Source organism: Hemitrygon akajei, chromosome 11, assembly GCF_048418815.1.
Source record: "Hemitrygon akajei chromosome 11, sHemAka1.3, whole genome shotgun sequence".
NCBI classification, from domain to species: domain Eukaryota; kingdom Metazoa; phylum Chordata; class Chondrichthyes; order Myliobatiformes; family Dasyatidae; genus Hemitrygon; species Hemitrygon akajei.
This window is the reverse complement of record NC_133134.1, coordinates 173,375,651-173,396,264: the sequence shown is the minus strand read 5'-3', so window position 1 is coordinate 173,396,264 and position 20,614 is coordinate 173,375,651. Positions and strand designations below refer to the sequence as shown.

The 20,614-nt window shown below is 47.7% G+C and overlaps 1 protein-coding gene and 1 long non-coding RNA gene across 2 annotated transcripts in view; one reads left to right on the top strand and one right to left on the bottom strand.

Moving 5' to 3' along the window:
• Positions 1-397: 397 nt before the first annotated feature.
• Positions 398-12,058, bottom strand: LOC140736303 (uncharacterized). The gene is made up of 2 exons (XR_012100917.1): positions 11,863-12,058; positions 398-767 (listed from the first exon to the last, which is right to left on the bottom strand). It is a non-coding gene; the product is annotated as an uncharacterized lncRNA (long non-coding RNA).
• The window catches only part of eif6 (eukaryotic translation initiation factor 6), a 67,821-nt gene continuing 59,263 nt past the window's right edge, over positions 12,057-20,614 (top strand). Inside the window, exon 1 of the mRNA XM_073062289.1 lies at positions 12,057-12,318. Coding sequence (XP_072918390.1) covers positions 12,212-12,318 — 107 coding nt within the window. The 5' untranslated portion in view covers positions 12,057-12,211. The remainder of the gene's footprint in view (positions 12,319-20,614) is intronic.

Sequence of the window (20,614 nt, the reverse complement as noted above, 5' to 3'; positions counted from 1 at the left end):
GGACACAACATCCATGGCCGATCCCAACCAATGGAGGACTTCAAAGGTCACCTCTCAGTCTCCTTTCCCCACCAAAACAGTCCCAGCCTGTTCAGTGTCTTTTTATAACTCGGACCCTTCAGATCGGACCACATTCTTGTGAATTTTATGTACTTTTCCAGCTCAATGCATCCTTCCTGAGCCAGTCAAAGCTGCAGGATAGATCAGGACACAGGGGGTACTGGATTGGTGGAGTTTTGAGTGGCAGAAGGCTTGAATGAAATGGTGGGGTTTGTTTGTGGAAATGTGCCAGGGTACAGTGTCAGGCTGTGGGGAAATGATTTTCTGCTTTGCTCTTTCCTCTGTAAAAGGAATTGAGTTAAATATTGATAATTATTTCAGGAACAAATAGTCTACATGCTTTCAAATCACACAGTATTTATTAGCAGGTGGACAAACTAATGACAGAAATGATCAGAACAGAGATATCTGCGGATGCTGCTGTAGTGTAATCTCCCAAGTCCTCTTCCAGGTATCGGTGATGGTGCCCCACAGCCCCACACACCCCAAACCCCTTGATCCCCTGTGGCCTCAGTACCAGTTTGTGCAAACAACCATAAAGCACATGTCATCCACAGTTTTGGTGCCGATGCGAGTTTGAGGAAGAGTGGCTCCCTCCACTGACTCTGACTGGCTGGATGAATCCACGGCTTCCTTTTCATTTCCTGCCGTCTCCTTGCTCAGGGTGGTTCCTCTGTGATCAGTGCTCTGCTCTCCACCCATTGCTGCTAAGGAAATAAAATCGCAGGAGTTAGTGAAGCAACAGAGAGGAGACCATTTATCACTGCCGCATTCTTCCCTCATCTGAATTCTACACCAACCTCCTCCAGAAACACCTCATTTCACTTCCTCCCATTACCGACACGTTTAATCTTGTCCTCGTCGATCTATCAAACGTCAGCGTTGCAAGGTGAGTTCACCTTGACATCCGCGTGAAGGACACATCTAGTCTTCACTCCGAAGATACCCCCATGTTGTGCCACCGACCTGGAACACAACAAATCTCTCCATAAATGATCATGAACGTGAAACAGCATATTTCCAAGTTGACTCAACACTAGCCAACTCCAGACTGTGAGGAATATCTGCAAAGGAGTTGTAGCCTCCTGTATCAGAACGTTCCTCACTGCCGACCGGGAGATCACCCTGGCCCACTGGAGGAACTCAGCAGGTCAGGCAGCAACTGGGAAATCAGCTTCTCGGGTTGCGACCCTGTCTTGACCTGGAACATCAGTTCCCTCCACACAGTGTTGTATTGGACTGAAGACCCTGAACTGGTGGTGAGAGCCCGCATACTGCCAACTGCATTGGGCAGGGTTCAGCATTGCCACAACTGATCAGACCTATGTTCATCCCAGTGTCATACAGCACAGACACAAGCCTTTGGTCCGATCATTTGTACCAAGTTTCTGACCTGAGCTAGTCCAATGTTCCTGTGATGAGTCTTACAGCATTGACACAGCCCACGATGTCCATTGAACAAGTCACAACTTCATGCATTTGGCCCGTATCCCTCTGTGTACACTGATGCAAATGTGTCCTGAATGGTGATGCTGCATCAGCCTCAACCACTTATAGAACATAGAACATAGAATAGTACAGCACATCACAGGCCCTTCGGCCCACAATGTTGTGCCAACCCTCAAACCCTGCCTCCCATGTAACCCCCCCACATTAAATTTCTCCATATACCTGTCTAGTAGTCTCTGAAACTTCACTAGTGTATCTGCCTCCACCACTGACTCAGGCAGTGCATTCCGCGCACCAACCACTCTCTGAGTGAAAAACCTTCCTCTAATATCCCCCTTGAACTTCCCTCCCCTTACCTTAAAGCCATGTCCTCTTGTACTGAGCAGTGGTGCCCTGGGGAAGAGGCGCTGGCTATCCACTCTGTCTATTCCTCATAAAATCTTGTATACCTCTATCATGTCTCCTCTCATCCTCCTCCTCTCCAAAGAGTAAAGCCCCAGCTCTCTTAATCTCTGATCATAATCCATACTCTCTAAACCAGGCAGCATCCAGGTAAATCTCCCCTGTACCCTTTCCATTGCTTCCACATCCTTCCTATACTGAGGTGACCAGAACTGGACACAGTACTCCAAGTGTGGCCTAACTACAGTTTTATAGAGCTGCATCATTACATCGCGACTCTTAAACTCTATCCCTCGACTTATGAAAGCTAACACCCCATAAGCTTTCTTAACTACCCTATCTATCTGTGAGGCAACTTTCAGGGATCTGTGGACATGTACCCCCAGATCCCTCTGCTCCTCCACACTACCAAGTATCCTGCCATTTACTTTGTACTCTGCCTTGGAGTTTGTCCTTCCAAAGTGTACCACCTCACACTTCTCCGGGTTGAACTCCATCTGCCACTTCTCAGCCCACTTCTGCATCCTATCAATGTCTCTCTGCAATCTTCGACAATCCTCTACACTATCTACACCACCACCAACCTTTGTGTCATCTGCAAACATGCCAACCCACCCTTCTACCCCCACATCCAGGTCGTTAATAAAAATCACAAAAAGCAGGTCCCAGAACAGATCCTTGTGGGACACCACTAGTCACAACCCTCCAAACCGAATGTACTCCCTCCACCATGACCCTCTGCTTTCTGTAGGCAAGCCAATTCTGAATCCACCTGGCAAAACTTCCCTGGATCCCATGCCTTCTGACTTTCTGAATAAGCCTACCATGTGGAACCTTGTCAAATGCCTTACTATAATCCATGTAGATCACATCCACTGCACTACTCTCATCTATATGCCTGGTCACCTCCTCAAAGAAGTCTATCAGGCTTGTTAGACACGATCTGCCCTTCACAAAGCCATGCTGACTGTCCCCGATCAGACCATGATTCTCTAAATGCCAATAGATCCTATCTCTAAGAATCTTTTCCAACAGCTTTCCCACCACAGACATAAGGCTCACTGATCTATAATTAGCCGGACTATCCCTACTACCTTTTTTGAACAAGGGGACAACATTCGCCTCCCTCCAATCCTCCGGTACCATTCCTGTGGACAACGAGGACATAAAGATCCTAGCCAGAGGCTCAGAAATCACTTCCCTCGCCTCGTGGAGCAGCCTGGGGAATATTCCATCAGGCCCCGGGGACTTATCCATCCTAATGTATTTTCACAACTCCAACACCTCCTCTCCCTTAATATCAACATGCTCCAGAACATCAACCTCACTCATATTGTCCTTACCGTCATCAAGTTCCCTCTCAGTGGTGAATACCGAAGAGAAGTATTCATTGAGGACCTCGCTCACTTCCACAGCCTCCAGGCACATCTTCCCACCTTTATCTCTAATCGGTCCTACCTTCACTCATGTCATCCTTTTGTTCTTTACATAATTGAAGAATGCCTTGGGGTTTTCCCTTACCCTACTCGCCAAGGCCTTCTCATGCCCCCTTCTTGCTCTTCTCAGCCCCTTCTTAAGCTCCTTTCTTGCTACCCTATATTCCTCAATAGACCCATCTGATCCTTGCTTCCTAAACCTCATGTATGCTGCCTTCTTCCACCTGACTAGATTTTCCACTTCACTTGTCACCCATGGTTCCTTCACCCTACCATTCTTTATCTTCCTCACTGGGACAAATTTATCCCCAACATCCTGCAAGAGATCCTTAAACATCGACCACATGTCCATAGTACATGTCCCTGCAAAAACATCATCCCAATTCACACCCGCAAGTTCTAGCCTTATAGCCTCATAATTTGCCTTCCCCAATTAAAAATGTTCCGGTCCTCTCTGATTCTATCCTTTTCCATGATAATGCTAAAGGCCAGGGAGCGGTGATCACTGTCCCCCAGATGCTCACCCACTGACAGATCTGTGACCTGACCCGGTTTGTTACCTAATACTAGATCTAGTATGGCATTCCCCCTAGTCGGCCTGTCAACATACTGTGACAGGAATCCATCCTGGACACACTTAACAAACTCTGCCCCATCTAAACCCTTGGAACTAATCAGGTGCCAAACAATAGTAGGGAAGTTAAAGTCACCCATGATAATAACCCTGTTATTTTTGCACCTTTCCAAAATCTGCCTCCCAATCTGCTCCCCAGTATCTCTGCTGCTACCAGGGGGCCTATAGAATACCCCCAGTAGAGTAACTGATCCCTTCCTGTTCCTGACTTCTACCCATACTGACTAAAAAGAGGATCCTGCTACATTACCCACCCTTTCTGTAGCTGTAATAGTATCCCTGACCAGTAATGCCACCCCTCCTCCCCTTTTCCCCCCTCTCTATCCCTTTTAAAGCACTGAAATCCAAGAATATTCAGAATCCATTCCTGCCCTGGTGCCAGCCAAGTCTCTGTAATGGCCACTACATCATAATTCCATGTATGTATCCAAGCTCTCAGTTCATCACCTTTGTTCCTATGCTGACCAGCCTCCGCATGAAAATGCTGCCCCTCAGGCATCGTTAAATCTTTCCTTCTCGCCTTAAACCCATTCTCTCTAGTTTTGCATTCCTGATCTTGGATAAAAGACTTTGACCATTCACCTTCTCTGTGCCTACATAATTTTATAAACCTCCACATTCCCACATCATCTCATCACCAAAGGTGCTGCAAATGGGAACAGGAGATCCCAAGAATGTCCCATCTTCAATGACTCGTGGCCAGAATGCTGATCCCAGAAATGCAGCTGAAATGTTTGCAACCAACCTTCCTTCTATTTTTTTTCAGTTGCTTGGACCAATCATCGTTCTGGGCAGGAAATATCAACACAGCCTGAAAACTGCGCGGCTCGTTAAATGTTCATTTGTAATTTGTGTACTCTGAATATTTAAAATGAAAATGGCGAACTATCAGATACTTTTGATTTTATTTATTAAATGAAGGGTATAATGAAATACAGTACAAAGAAAACCTTTCATGTTTTATAAACTTTTTCTCATCTGTCTTCATTACAAATCAATTCTCTATAAATACTGTCGAGTTTAATTTCACAAACATTACTGAGAGGTAATGTTATAGCTATATAGGACCCTGGTCAGACCCCACGGAGTACTGTGCTCAGTTCTGGTCACCTCACTACAGGGAGGATGTGGAAACCATAGAAAGGGTACAGAGGAGATTTACAAGGATGTTTCCTGGATTGGGGAAAATGCCTTATGAGAATAGGTTTAGTGAATTCAGCCTTTTCTCCTTGGAGCAATGGAGGATGAGAGGTGACCTGATAGAGGTGTATAAGATGATGAGAGGCATTGATCGTGTGGATAGTCAGAGGCTTTTTCCCAGGGCTGAAATGGTTGCCACAAGGGGATACAGGTTTAAGGTGCCAGAGAGTAGGTACAGAGATGTCAGGGGTAAGTTTTTTACTCAGAGAGTGGTGAGTGAGTGGAATGGGCTGCCGGCAACGGTGGTGGAGGCGGATATGATAGGGTCTTTTAAGAGACTTTTGGATAGGTACATGGAGCTTAAAAAAATAGAGGGCTATGGGTAACCCTAGTAAATTCTAAGGTAGGGACATGTTCGGCACAACTTTGTAGGCCAAAGGGCCTGTATTGTGCTGTTGGTTTTCTATGCTTCCATGTTTCACATCCAGATGAAAGATATTTCTTGCTGTGTTGCTGACGGGTTTCGGCCCGAAACACCAACTATACTCTTTTCCATAGAAGCTGCCTGGCCTGCTGAGTTCCTCCAGCATTTTAGAAACATAGAAAAATAGCAGGTGGAGTTTAATACAGGCAAGTGTGAGGTATTGCTCTTTGGAAGGACAAACCAAGGTAGAACATACAAGGTAGGACACTGAGGTGTGCAGTAGAACAGAGGGATCTGGGAGTACAGATACAAAATTCCCTAAAAGTGGCATCACAGGTAGATAGAGTCGTAAAGAGAGCTTTTGGTACATTGGCCTTTATAAATCAAAGTATTGAGTAGAAGAGTTGGAATGTTATGGTGAGGTTCTATAAGGCAATGGTGAGGCCGAATTTGGAGTATTGTGTGTGGTTTTGGTCTCCGAGTTACAGGAAGGATATTAATAAGGTTGAAAGAGTGCAGAGAAGGTTTACAAGAATGTTGCCGGAACTTGAGAAACTGAGTTACAGAGAAAGGTTGAATAGGTTAGGACTTTATTCCCTGGAGCGTAGAAGAATGAGGGAAGATTTGATAGAGGTGTATAAAATATTGATGGGTATAGATAGAGTGAATGCAAGCAGGCTTTTTCCACTGAGGCTAGGGGAGAAAAAAACCAGAGGTCATGGGTTAAGGGTGAAGGGGGAAAAGTTTAAAGGGAACATTGGGGGGGGGGGGCTTCTTCACACAGAGAGTGGTGGGAGTGTGGAATGAGCTGCCAGATGAAGCGGTGAATGCGGGCTCACTTTTAACATTTAAGAAAAACTTGGACAGGTATATGGATGAGAAGGGTATGGAGGGATATGGTCCAGGTGCAGGTCAGTGGGACTCGGCAGAAAAATGGTTCGGCACAGCCAAGAACGACCAAAAGGCCTGTTTCTGTGCTGTAATGTTCTATGGTTCTAAAAGACCCTATTGTGGCGACCCAATTACTAGCACACTCGAACCGGCTGACAATTAGCCAGAGCCAGAGACAAAGATACATAGCCTCAGGGAGTTTCAGTTACGTGCCTCTCCAAGTTTCGAGTGGGGGGAGACAGGCTTTTAAGCAAGACTGTGTTTGTGAAATAAACTGATTCCGTGGTTGCAGTTTACCGACTCCGTGTCGTAATTTCAGCGCTGCACGTAGCACACCGCTACACTATCATAAAAGACTCTATCATATCCGCCTCCACCACTGTTGCCGGCAGCCCATTCCACGCACTCACCACTCTCTGCGTAAAATAACTTACCCCGACATCTCCTCTGTACCTACTTCCAAGCACATTAAAACTGTGCCCTCTCATGCTAGCCATTTCAGCCCTGGGGAAAAAGCCTCTGACTATCCACATGATCAAGGCCTCTCATCATCTTGTACACCTCTATCAGGTCACCTCTCATCCTCCGGCGCTCCAAGGAGAAAAGGCTGAATTCGCTCAACCTGTTCTCATAAAGCATGCTCCCTAATCCAGGCAACATCCTTGTAAATCTCCTCTGCACCCTTTCTATGGCTTCCACATCCTTCCTGTAGTGAGGTGACCAGAACTGAGCACAGTACTCCAAGTGGGGTCTGACCAGGGCCCTATATAGCTGCAACATTACCTCTCAGTTCTTAAACTCACTCCCACGGTTGATGAAGGCCAATACACCGTACGCCTTCTTAACCACAGAGTGAACCTGCACAGCTGCTTAGAGCGTCCTATGGACTCGGACCCCAAGATCCCTCTGATCCTCCACACTACCAAGAGTCTTACCATTAATACAATATTCTGCCATCATATTTGACCTACCAAAATGAACCACCTCACACTTATCTGGGTTGAACTCCATCTGCCACTTCTCAGCCCAGTTTTGCATCCTGATGTCCCACTATAACCTCTGACAGCCCTCCACACTATCCACAACACACCCAACCAGATTAGGTATATCAACAAATACACTCAAAAACTTCTACAGTTGTACCGTGGAGAGCATTCTGCCAGGATGCACCACTGTCTGGTATGGGGGGAGGGGCTACTGCACAGGACCGAAAGAAGCTGCAGAAGGTTGTAAATCTTGTCAGCTCCATCTTGGGCACTAGCCTACAAAGTACCCAGGACACCTTTAGGAAGCAGTGTCTCAGAAAGGCAGCATCCATTATTAAGGACCTCCAGCACCCAGGGCATGCCTTTTCTCACTGTTACCATCAGGTAGGAGGTACAGAAGCCTGAAGGCACACACTCAGCAATTCTTCCCCTCTGCCATCTGATTCCTAAATGGATTTTGAACCCTTGGACACTACCTCACTTTTTTTGATATACAGTATTTGTTTTTTTTGCATGATTTTTAATCTATTCAATATATGTAAACTGTAATTGATTTACTTATTTATGATGTTTTTTTCTTCTATGTTTTGCATTGAACTGCTGCTGCTGAGTTAACACATTTCACGACACATGCTGGTGATAATAAACCTGATTCTGATTAGCATAATTATATGAATATTCCGGTGGGCAGCAACAGAAGGGCCACGTGCATGGGAGCATTTCAGTTTTGGTGTGGTTTGTGAAGCCGTGTTCTGACCTCCCTCCCCAGTGTAACTGTGGACTCCATCCAATCGCCTCCGAGCTCTGTAAGCGCCAGCCGCGGGAGCTGACAACGTCCACTGCGAAACCTGCTCACTCGGCCAAGCTGCTTGTGCAGGACAACACTGGCACCCCCCAGGTCCCACCAAAAAGGCACTGCGGAAAATGAAAGCACGCGCGCTTGGGGGAATAGACCTGACTAAGAGGTGGGATAAATGTGACTGCAGACCTCAGCGCTCGGCCCCAGCTGCTCACTGCAAATACTCCAGATGTGGGAAGCAAGTGTAACGTCTGTAAGTTTGCAGATGCCCGAGGACCTGATGCGATTTAGGCAAGTTGGGTGAGAGGCCAGATGCAGTGTAACATCATTCTATTTCGTCTGCCATGTTCAGCTGGCTATGTCTCTTTAATTTGTTAACTTAACAGCAGCAGTTCAATGCAATACATAATCTAGCAGAGAGAAAAAAATAATAATAAACACATGAATCAATTACACACTCATTTTAGGTCACGGGCCGGATTGAACAAAATGCAGCTTCATGCGGGCCGGATCAGTCGGGACGCGTGCGAACGCAGCTTTCGTTGCCTCCGTTTTTTCAGCCTGCTCTCATGTGTCTCAGTCTCTGCTATAACTACAAAGTGTTTCACTTTACAAATTCCGTTTCTTATGAAGAAGACTGCCGAATAAACACTAAAAACCCTGAAAACCTGGTACCTGAATAAACTCAGCATTAGCCATATCATACGCCATAGGCGCTTCGATTACTGGGGCCAGCTTTAATAGTAATTAGATATTATCTCGCGGGCCAAAGATAATTCCACCGCGGGCCGGATTTGGCCCGCGGGCCTTGAGTTTGACATATATGAATTACAGTATACTTATACTGAATAGATTAAAAATCATGCAAAACAGAAATAATATATTAAAAAGTGAGGTAATGTCCAAAGCTTCAATGTTCATTTAGGAATCAGATGGCAGAGGGGAAGAATTGCTGAGTGTGTGCCTTCAGGCTTCTGTACCTCCTACCTGATGGTAACAGTGAGAAAAGGCATGCCCTGGCTGCTGGAGGTCCTTAATAATGGGCACTGCCTTTCTGAGACACTGCTTCCTAAAGATGTCCTGGGTACTTTGTAGGCTAGTACCCAAGATGGAGCTGACTAAATCCTCCTCCCTACAAGCTGGAAACATCAGCAAACCTGGGAAAGAAATGAGATTTGGACTCCTTGGTCAAATTGTTCCCTGTGAACAACCAGGACTCCGCTACCTCTCAACCTGATCTATTTGACTGGCCTATCATCCAGTCATCAATTGTCGGTCATGGTCAATGTGACATCAACTGAACAAATCACAGTTTACCCGACACAAACAGAAGAAAATCTGCAGATGCTGGAAATCTGAGCAACACACACAAAATGCTAGAGGAACTCAGCAGGCCAGGCAGCATCAATGGAAAAAAGTACAGTCAACGTTTCAGCTTTGAAACCCTTCCGCAGGACTGGAGGGGAAAAAAAGCTGAGGAGTAGGTTTAAGAGGTGGGAGGACGGAGGGCAGTGAAACCAGAGGGGAAGGGATGAAGTAAAGAGCTGGGAAGTTGATTGGTGAAAGAGACAGAGGGTCATGGAAGAAAGAACAAAGGGGAGGTGCACCAGAAGGAGGAGATGAGCGGGCAGGAAGGGAAAAGGGGATGGGAAATGGTAAGGGGGGGGGGGGCATTACCGGGAATTTGAGAAATCGATGCTCATGCCATCAGGTTGGCAAGAAACTGAATACAAGGTGTTGTTCCTCCAACCTTAGCGTGGAGGAGGCCATGGATGGACATATCAGAATGGGAAGTGGAATTAAAATGGGTGGCCACTAGAAGATCCCAATTCTTCTGGTGAAAGGAATGTAGATGCTCAGCGAAACGGTCTCCTGATCTACATCGGGTCTCACCGATATACAGGAGGCCACACCGGGAGCACAGGACAGTATGTAACCCCAACAGACTCACAGGTAGTGTCGCCTCACCTGGAAGGACTGTTTGGGGCCCTGAATGGTAGTGAGGGAGGAGGTGTAGGGGCAGGTGAAGCACTTGTTCTGCTTGCAAGGATATTCCGGGAGGAAGATCAGTGGGGAGGGACAAGGGAGGGTTGGATGGACGGGGGAGGGACGGATGGACGGGGGAGGGACGGATGGACCGGGGAGGGACGGAAGGACCGGGGAGGGGAGAATGGAGAAGGGGAGGGGCGGAAGGACGGATGGAGAAGGGGAGGGACGGATGGACGGGGGAGGGTCGGATGGACCGGGGAGGGACGGAAGGACGGGGGAGGGTCGGATGGACGGGGGAGGGGCGGATGGACGGGGGAGGGGCGGATGGACGGGGGAGGGACGGATGGACGGGGGAGGGACGGATGGACGGGGGAGGGACGGATGGACGGGGGAGGGGCGGATGGACGGGGGAGGGTCGGATGGACCGGGGAGGGACGGATGGACGGGGGAGGGACGGATGGACGGGGGAGGGGCGGATGGACGGGGGAGGGTCGGATGGACGGGGGAGGGACGGATGGACGGGGGAGGGACGGATGGACGGGGGAGGGACGGATGGACGGGGGAGGGTCGGATGGACCGGGGAGGGACGGATGGACGGGGGAGGGACGGATGGAGAAGGGGAGGGTCGGATGGACGGGGGAGGGACGGATGGAGAAGGGGAGGGTCGGATGGACGGGGGAGGGACGGATGGACCGGGGAGGGTCGGATGGACCGGGGGAGGGACGGATGGACGGGGGAGGGACGGATGGACGGGGGAGGGACGGATGGAGAAGGGGAGGGTCGGATGGACCGGGGAGGGACGGATGGACGGGGGAGGGGCGGATGGACGGGGGAGGGACGGATGGACGGGGGAGGGACGGATGGACGGGGGAGGGACGGATGGACGGGGGAGGGTCGGATGGACCGGGGAGGGACGGATGGACGGGGGAGGGGCGGATGGACGGGGGAGGGACGGATGGACGGGGGAGGGGCGGATGGACGGGGGAGGGGCGGATGTACGGGGGAGGGGCGGATGGACGGGGGAGGGGCGGATGGACCGGGGAGGGGCGGATGGACCGGGGAGGGACGGATGGACGGGGGAGGGGCGGATGGACGGGGGAGGGACGGATGGACGGGGGAGGGACGGATGGACGGGGGAGGGACGGATGGACGGGGGAGGGACGGATGGACGGGGGAGGGTCGGATGGACCGGGGAGGGACGGATGGACGGGGGAGGGGCGGATGGACCGGGGAGGGGCGGATGGACCGGGGAGGGGCGGATGGACCGGGGGAGGGACGGATGGACGGGGGAGGGTCGGATGGCCCGGGGAGGGGCGGATGGACCGGGGGAGGGGCGGATGGACGGGGGAGGGGCGGATGGACGGGGGAGGGACGGATGGACGGGGGAGGGTCGGATGGACCGGGGAGGGACGGATGGACGGGGGAGGGGCGGATGGACGGGGGAGGGACGGATGGACCGGGGAGGGTCGGATGGACCGGGGAGGGGCGGATGGACGGGGGAGGGACGGATGGAGAAGGGGAGGGACGGATGGACAAGGGAGCGATCCCTGCGGAAAGCAGAGAGTGAGGGTGGGGAGGGAAAGATGTGTTCGGTGGTGGGATCCCGATGGAGGTGGCGCAAATTTCGGAGAATTACGTGCTGCCCAGTTTACCGGACAGTCCGTTCCAGGCAAGCGGGTATCTTGGTGTTGCTCCGCTGGCCTCACTCTTCCTCTCCTCCCCCCCGGGTTCAACGGCTTGGAAATGTCCGCACTAAGTGAAAGAAGGCAGGACAGGTGACCGAACTCTCCAGAATGGAAGCAGCTATCCACTTCCGGTGAGACGCTGCCGGAAGTGAAAACGCTCTGACAGCGGAGGTGACGTCAGGGCGGAAGCGCTGTTGCCAGGGAGCACGTTTCCTCGGTCGTGAGAGAATCGAGGTGTTGCCGCGGCCCCGACTTGGTTACCGGTCACGAACCCGGCGTCAGCTCTCGGTCCTCCTCGGGTCCCGCTGCCCTGACTATGGCCGTCCGCGCTTCCTTTGAAAACAACAACGAGATCGGCTGCTTCGCCAAGTTAACCAACGCCTACTGCCTGGTGGCGATCGGCGGCTCCGAGAACTTCTACGGGTAAGGGGTCCGGGGGGAGGGTTATCCGGCGTGGGGGGTGTGGAGAGGGAAGGGTTGTCGGTCCTCTCCGTCCCCCGGTGTCTCTCAGCTCACAATCACTTTCTCCCGGATGCCTCGCTCTTCCTCTCCACCTCCCCGGGTTCAGCAGCTTGCAGAAGAACGCACAAAGTGAAAGGGAGAGGGCAGGAGAGGTTACGGGAGTCTCGAGAATATAGAATAAGACAAAAAGTTCAGAAAGCGGCAGGAATTTAACTTAAGGCCACACAGATAGAATTGACAAGAGGGTGCTGAATACTGGACTGATGGTGTTATATTTGAATGTACGCAGTATACAGAATAAAGTAGATGATCTTGTATTGCAGTTAGAGATTGGCAGGTCTGACATTGTGGGCATCACCCAGTTGTGGATGATTGATAATAGAGGGCTATTTAGGAGGGAAGGGTTAGATTGAATTTGGAAGTAGGTTTAAACCATCACCACAACATCATGGACCAAAGGGCGTGTACTGTGTTGTAAGATTCAGTGTTCCAAGAACACAGTAGGAAACTTAAAATCTAAGGATACATAGTGTATGGAATGGATGGGGTAGGGAGGCTTTAAAGGTTTAAATGAAATGAAACCAAATCCTTAGAAAAAAGCGATAAGAACCAGAAGAGAGGATATAGAATGGTTCCATTTGGCCCCTCGAGTCTGCTCTTCCATTTCATCGTGGCTGATCCATTTTCCCTATCAGCCCCAATCTGCTGCCTTCTCTCTGTACTCCTTAACTGATGAATCAATAATCTATCAACCCCAGCCTTTAATGTGCCCAATGACTTGACCTCTGCAGTCGCAGATTCCACAGATTGACTACCCTCTGGCTAAAGAAATTCCTCCTCATCAACATTCTAAATGGATGTCTCTCTATTTTGAGGCTGTGCCTTCTGGTCTTAAACTCCCCCACCATATAGAATGGTAGATGATCAACCCAGATAGGTGTGAGGTGGTTCATTTTGGTAGGTCCAATATGATGGCAGAATATAGTATTAAGGTAAGACTCTTGGCAGTGTGGAGGATCAGAGGGATCTTGGGGTCCAAGTCCATAGGATGCTCAAAGCAGCTGTGCAGGTTGACTCTGTGGTTAAGATAGTGTACAGTGTATTGACCTTCATCAAGAAGTTAAAGGGAAAGAGAGAATAAGAAAAGTTAAAGACAACAGAATGAATGGGGCAGAAAGTTCAGGAAGGGATCGGAGAGTATGGCCAAGTGCAATAGGAATCGATGTGAAAGCTGAGGAGAGTAATGGATTAAAAGTATTATATATGAATGCACGAAGTATAAGAAATAAAGTGGCTGAGCTTAAGGCTCAGTTGGAAATTGGCAAGAATGGTGTTGTAGGACATACAAAGACATGGCTGCAAGAGGACCAGGGCTGGGAAATGAATTTTCAAGGGTATACGTCCTATCAAAAGGACAGACAGGTGGGCAGAGGGGGTGGGGTGGCTCTGTTGGTGAGGAATGAAATTCAGTCCCTTGCGAGGGGTGACATAGAATCAGGAGATATAGAGTCAGTATGGATAGAACTGAGAAATTGTAAGGGCAAAATGACCCTAATGGGAGTTATCTACAGGCCCCCAAACAGTAGCCTGGATATAGGGTGTAAGTTGAATCAAGAGTTAAACTTGGCATGTCACAAAGGTAATGCTACAGTTGTAATGGGGGATTTCAACATGCAGGTAGACTGGGAAAATCAGGTTGGTACTGGACCCCAAGGAAGGGAGTTTGTGGAGTGCCTCCGAGATGGATTCTTAGAACAGCTTGTACTGGAGCCTACCAGGGAGAAGGCAATTCTGGATTTAGTGTTGTGTATTGAACTGGATTTGATAAGGGAACTTGAGGTAAAGGAGCCGTTAGGAGTTAGTGACCATAATATGGTTAAGTTTTAATCTACAATTTAAAAGGAGAAGGGAAAATCGGAAGTGTCAGTATTACAGTTGAACAAAGGGGACTATGGAGCCATGAGGGAGGAGCTGGTCAAAGTTGACTGGAAAGATACCATAGCAGGGATGACAATGGAACAACAATGGCAGGTATTTCTGGGAATAATACAGAAGGTGCAGGATCAGTTCATTCCAAAGAGGAAGAAAGATTGTAAGGGGCGACTGTGGCTGACAAGGGCAGTCAAGGACAGTATAAAAATAAAGAGAAGTATAACATAGCAAAGAGGAGCGGGAAACCAGAGGAATGGGAAACTTTTAAAGAGCAACAGAAGATAACTAAAAAGGCAATACGGGGAGAAAAGATGAGGTACGAAGGTAAGCTAGCCAAGAATATAAAGGAGGATAGTAAAAGCTTCTTTAGGTATGTGAAGAGGAAGAAATTAGTTGAGACCTAAGTTGGGCCCTTGAAGACAGAAACGGGTGAATTTATTATGCGGAACAAGGAAATGGCAGATGAGTTGAACAGGTACTTTGGATCTGTCTTCACTAGGGAAGACACAAACAATCTCCCAGATGTAATAGTGGCCAGAGGACCTAGGGTAACGGAGGAACTGAAGGAAATTCACATTAGGCAGAAAATGGTGTTGGGTAGACTGATGAGACTGAAGGCTGATAAATCCCCAGGGCCTGATGGTCTGCATCCCAGGGTACTTAAGGAGGTGGCTCTAGAAATCGTGGATGCATTGGTAATCATTTTCCAATGTTCTACAGATTCAGGATCAGTTCCTGTGGATTGGAGGGTAGTTAATGTTATCCCACTTTTTAAGAAAGGAGGGAGAGAGAAAACAGGGAATTATAGACCAGTTAGCCTGACATCAGTGGTAGGGAAGATGCTGGAGTCAATTATAAAAGATGAAATAGCGGTACATTTGGATAGCGGTAACAGGATCGGTTCGAGTCAGCATGGATTTACGAAGGGAAATCATGCTTGACTAATCTTTTTGAGGATGCAACTATGAAAATGGACAAGGGAGAGCCAGTGGATGTAGTGTACCTGGACTTTCAGAAAGCCTTTGATAAGGTCCCACATAGGAGATTAGTGGGCAAAATTAGAGCACATGGTATTGGGGGTAGGGTACTAACATGGATAGAAAATTGGTTGGCAGACAGGAAACAAAGAGTAGGGATTAACGGGTCCCTTTCAGAATGGCAGGCAGTGACTAGTGGGGTACCGCAAGATTTGGTGCTGGGACCACAGCTATTTACAATATACATTAATGATTTAGATGAAGGGATTAAAAGTAACATTAGCAAATTTGCAGATAACACAAAGTTGGGTGGCAATGTGAAATATGAGGAGGATGTTAAGGAGAATGCAGTGTGACTTGGACAGGTTGGGTGAGTGAGCAGATGCATGGCAGATGCAGCTTAATGTGGATAAATGTGAGGTTATCCACTTTGGTGGCAAGAACAGGAAGGCAGATTACTATCTGAATGGTGTCAAGTTAGGAAAAGGGGAAGTACAACGAGATCTAGGTGTTCTTGTACATCAGTCACTGAAAGTAAGCATGCAGGTACAACAGGCAGTGAAGAAAGCTAATGGCATGTTGGCCTTCATAACAAGGGTAGTTGAGTATAGGAGCAAAGAGGTCTTTCTGCAGTTGTACAGGGCCCTGGTGAGACCACACCTAAAGTACTGTGTTCAGTTTTGGTCTCCATATTTGAGGAAGGACATTCTTGCTATTGAGGGAGTGTAGTGTAGAATTCCAGGGATGGCGGGACTGTCATATGTTGAAAGATTGGAGCGACTGGGCTTGTATACACTTGAATTTAGAAGGATGAGAGGGGATCTGATTGAAACATATAAGATTATTAAGGGATTGGACACACTAGAGGCAGGAAACATGTTTCTGATGTTGGGGGAGTCCAGAACCAGAGGCCACAGTTTAAGAATAAGGGGCAGGCCATTTAGAACAGAGTTGAGGAAAAACTTTTTCACCCAGAGAGTTGTGGATCTATGGAATGCTCTGCCTCAGAAGGCAGTATAGGCCAATTCTCTGGATGCTTTCAAAAAAGAGTTAGATAGAGCTCTTAAAAATAGCGGAGTCAAGGGATATGGGGAGAGGGCAGGAACGGGGTACTGATTGTGGATGATCAGCCATGATCACAGTGAATGGCAGTGCTGGCTTGAAAGTCTGAATGGCCTATTCCTGCACCTATTGTCTATTGTCTAAATAAACAGATGGGGAGGGGAGGAAGAAGCGTTGCTATCTGGGGTCGAAGCTTGTTGATTAGTACTGAGGGGACGATGCCAAGCATTCAATAAACAGCAGCCTGATGGATTGCTGTTGCTTTTGAGATTAGGAGCAAGAGGTAATCTCAAAGGCAAAGAGAAGCCATTTTCTCAGCAAGTAAGAAAATGGTTAGTGTTGTTTGTTCGGCCCTCGAGCCTTCCCGCCCTTCTGTGTGCCAACGTCTCAGGCACATATATACAGTGCTTATAAAAAGTATTCACCTCCCTTAGAAGTTTTCATGTTTTATTGTTTTACAATATTGAATCACAGTGGATCTAAATTTTTTTGACACTGATCAACAAGAAACTTTAGTGTTGAGTGCAAACAGATCTCAACAAAGTGATCTAAATTAATTACAAATATAAAACACAAAATAACTGATTGTATAAGTATTCACCCCCCCTTTTAATATGACACATCAAATCATCACTGGTGTGGCCAATTGGTTTTAGAAGTCACATAATTAGTGAAATGGAGATCACCTGTGTGCAGTCAAGGTGTTTCAATTGATTGTAGTAAAAATACACCTGAATCTGGAAGGCCCGACTGCTGGTGAGTCAGTATCCTGGGAAAAACTACATCATGAAGACAAAAGAACACTCCAAACAACTCTGTAAAAAGGTTTTTGAAAAGCACAAGCCAGGAGATGGATACAAGGAAGTTTCCAAGTCACTGAATATCCCTTGGAGTACAGTTAGTCAGTCATCAGGAAATGGAAAGAACATGGCACAACTGTAAATCTGCCTAGAGCAGGCCATCCTCAAAAACTGAGTGACCGTACAAGATAGGGACTAACGAGGGAGGCCACCAAGAGACCTGTGACAACTCTGGAGGAGTTACAAGCTTCAGTAACTAAGATGGGAGAGACTGTGCATACAACAACTGTTACCCAGGTGCTTCACCAGTTGCAGCTTTATGGGAGAGTGGCAAAGAGAGCCACTGTTGAAGTACTTCATATGAAGTCTTGGCTAAAGTTTGCCAGAAGGCATGTGGGAGACTCTGAAGTCAGCTGGAAGAAGGTTCTATGGTCTGATGAAACCAAAATTGAGCTTTTTGGCCATTAGATTAAGCGCTATGTTTGGCATAAGCCAAACACCAGACATCAAAAACACACCATCCCTACCGTGAAGCACGATGGTGGTTGCATCATGCTGTGGGGATGCTTCATTGCAGCAGGTCCTGGAAGGCTTGTGAAGGTCGAGGGTAAAATGAATACAGCAAAATACAGGGAAACCCTGATGCAGTCTGCTCGAGAACTGCAACTTGGGAGAAGATTTGTTTTCCAGCAAGACAATGACCCCAAGCATAAAGCCAAAGCTACACAGGGATGGCTTAAAAACAACAGTTAATGTCCTGGAGTGGTCAAGTCAGAGTCCAGACCTCAATCCAATTGAGAATTTGTAGCTGGACTTGAAAAGTGCTGTTAACTCACAATCCCCATGCAATCTGACAGAGCTTGAGCAGTTTTGTAAAGAATCGGGAAAAAGTGCAGTGTCCAGATGTGCAAAGCTGATAGAGGCCTATCCACACAGACTCAAGGCTGTAATTGCTGCCCAAGGTGCATCTACTAAATACTGACTTGAAGGGGGTAAATACTTATGCAAACAATTATTTTGTGATTTGTATTTGTAATTAATTTAGATCACTTTGACACAAAAGAGTCCTTTTCTATTAAACATAGAAACATAGAAAATAGGTGCAGGAGTAGGCCATTCGGCCCTTCGAGCCTGCATCGCCACTCAGTATGATCATGGCTGATCATCCAACTCAGAACCCTGTACCTGCTTTCTCTCCATACTCCCTGATCCCTTTAGCCACAAGGGCCATATCTAACTTCCTCTTAAATATAGCCAATGAACCGGCCTCAACTGTTTCCTGGGGCAGAGAATTCCACAGATTCACCCCCTCATTCTGGACTTCCCCAACATCGGAAACAATCTTCCTGCATCTAGCCTGTCCAATCCCTTTAGAATTTTATACGTTTCAATAAGATCTCCCCTCAATCTTCTAAATTCCAGTGAGTATAAGCCTAGTCGATCCAGTCTTTCTTCATATGAAAGTCCTGCCATCCCAGGAATCAATCTGGTGAACCTTCTCTGTACTCCCTCTATGGCAAGAATGTCTTTCCTCAGATTAGGGGACCAAAACTGCACACAATATCCTTCATAATCAGTGTCAAAAAAGCCAAATTAAATCCACTGTGATTCAATGTTGTAAAACAATAAAATATGAAAAGTTCCAGGGGGTGAATACTTTTATAGGCACAGGTACAATAAATAGCTAGGATGCCTAAGACCTTTGCACAGTACTATATTTATCAACGTGGAGCAGAGAGCAAGTTTGTAAATCTGGCGGGAGCAAAGGATGTTAGGAATGGCGAGACTGGAGCGCTGCAAGAGGGATGTGGGACAGTTGGTTAAGGGCAGGTTTCCATAGGTGCTGCCTGGTCTGCTGAGTTCCTCCAGCATTTTGTGTGTGTTTCATCCCTCCCCACTGACCTCTCTCCTGGCACTTATCCTTGCAAGGGGAACAAGTGTCCCTACACCTCCTCCCTCATTACCATTCAGGGCCCCAAACAGTCCTTCCAAGTGTGATAACACTTCACCTGTGAGTCTTTTGGGGTCATATACTGTGTTCAGTGCTCCCGGTGAGTCCTGAAGTAGATTGGGAGTCTGCTTTATCGAGCATCTATGCTCTGTCCGCCAGGACAAGCAGGATCTCCCAGTGGCCACCCATTTTAATTGCCCTTCCCATTCCCATTCCGATATATCCATCCATGGCTGCCTCCACTGTCATGATAAGGCCACACTTAGGTTGGAGGAACACCACCATGTATTTCATTTCTGGGCAACCTGATGGCATGAACATCGTTTTCTCAAACTTTCAGTAATGCCTCAACACCCCCCCTCACAATTTCCCATCCCCTTGCCCCTCTCTCATGTTATCTCAGACAGACAGACATACTTTATTGATCCCAAGGGAAATTGGGTTTCGTTACAGTCGCACCAACCAAGAATAGTGTAAAAATATAGAAATATAAGACCATAAATAATTAAATAATAGTAAGTAAATTATTCCAAGTGGAAATAAGTCCAGGACCAGCCTATTGGCTCAGGGTGTCTGACACTCCGAGGGAGGAGTTGTAAAGTTTGATGGCCACAGGCAGGAATGACTTCCTATGACGTTCAGTGTTACATCTCAGTGGAATGAGTCTCTGGATGAATGTACTCCTGTGCCTAACCAGTACATTATGGAGTGGATGGGAGTCATTGCCTACCCAGCGTCTCCCTCTGGTCCTCCCCCCCCCCCACCACCCTTTCTTCTTTTTTTCATGGCTTTCTGTCTCTTTCTCCAGTCAACTTCCTGGCTCTTTGCTTCATCCCTCCCAATTCCGGTTTCACCTATCACCTGGTGTTTCTCTCTCCATCCCCTCACCTTTCAAATCTGCTGCTCAGCTTTTTCCTCCAGTCCTGCTGAAGGGTTTTGTCCCGAAACGTCAACTGTACTTTTTTCCGTAGATGCTGCCTGTCCTGCTGAGTTCCTCCAACATTTTGTGTGTGGGTTTTAGGTTTCCAGCATCTGCAGCTTGTCTCTTGACTGTTAATCACAGTACTGGTTCTCCACGTGTCTCTTTTGATAGTTCAAGTTTAATTAAGATGCCTCACGTCTTAATAAGCTGGTAAGGAAGGCGGGCTCTGTCGTGGGCAAAGTACTGGAGAGTTTAACATCGGTAGCTGAGCGAAGGGCGCTGAGTAGGCTACGGTCAATTATGAAAAACTCTGAACATCCTCTACATAGCACCATCCAGAGACAGAGAAGCAGTTTCAGCGACAGGTTACTATCGATGCAATGCTCCTCAGACAGGATGAAGAGGTCAATACTCCCCAATGCCATTAGGCTTTACAATTCAACCGCCAGGACTTAAGAACTTTTTAAAAGCTATTATTAATGCTTTTTGAGATAGTGATTTAGATGCATATCATATTTTTTTACTGAGTTAAGTATTGTATGTTATTAGTTTTGCTACAACAAGTGTATGGGACATTGGAAAAAAAGTTGAATTTCCCCATGGGGATGAATAA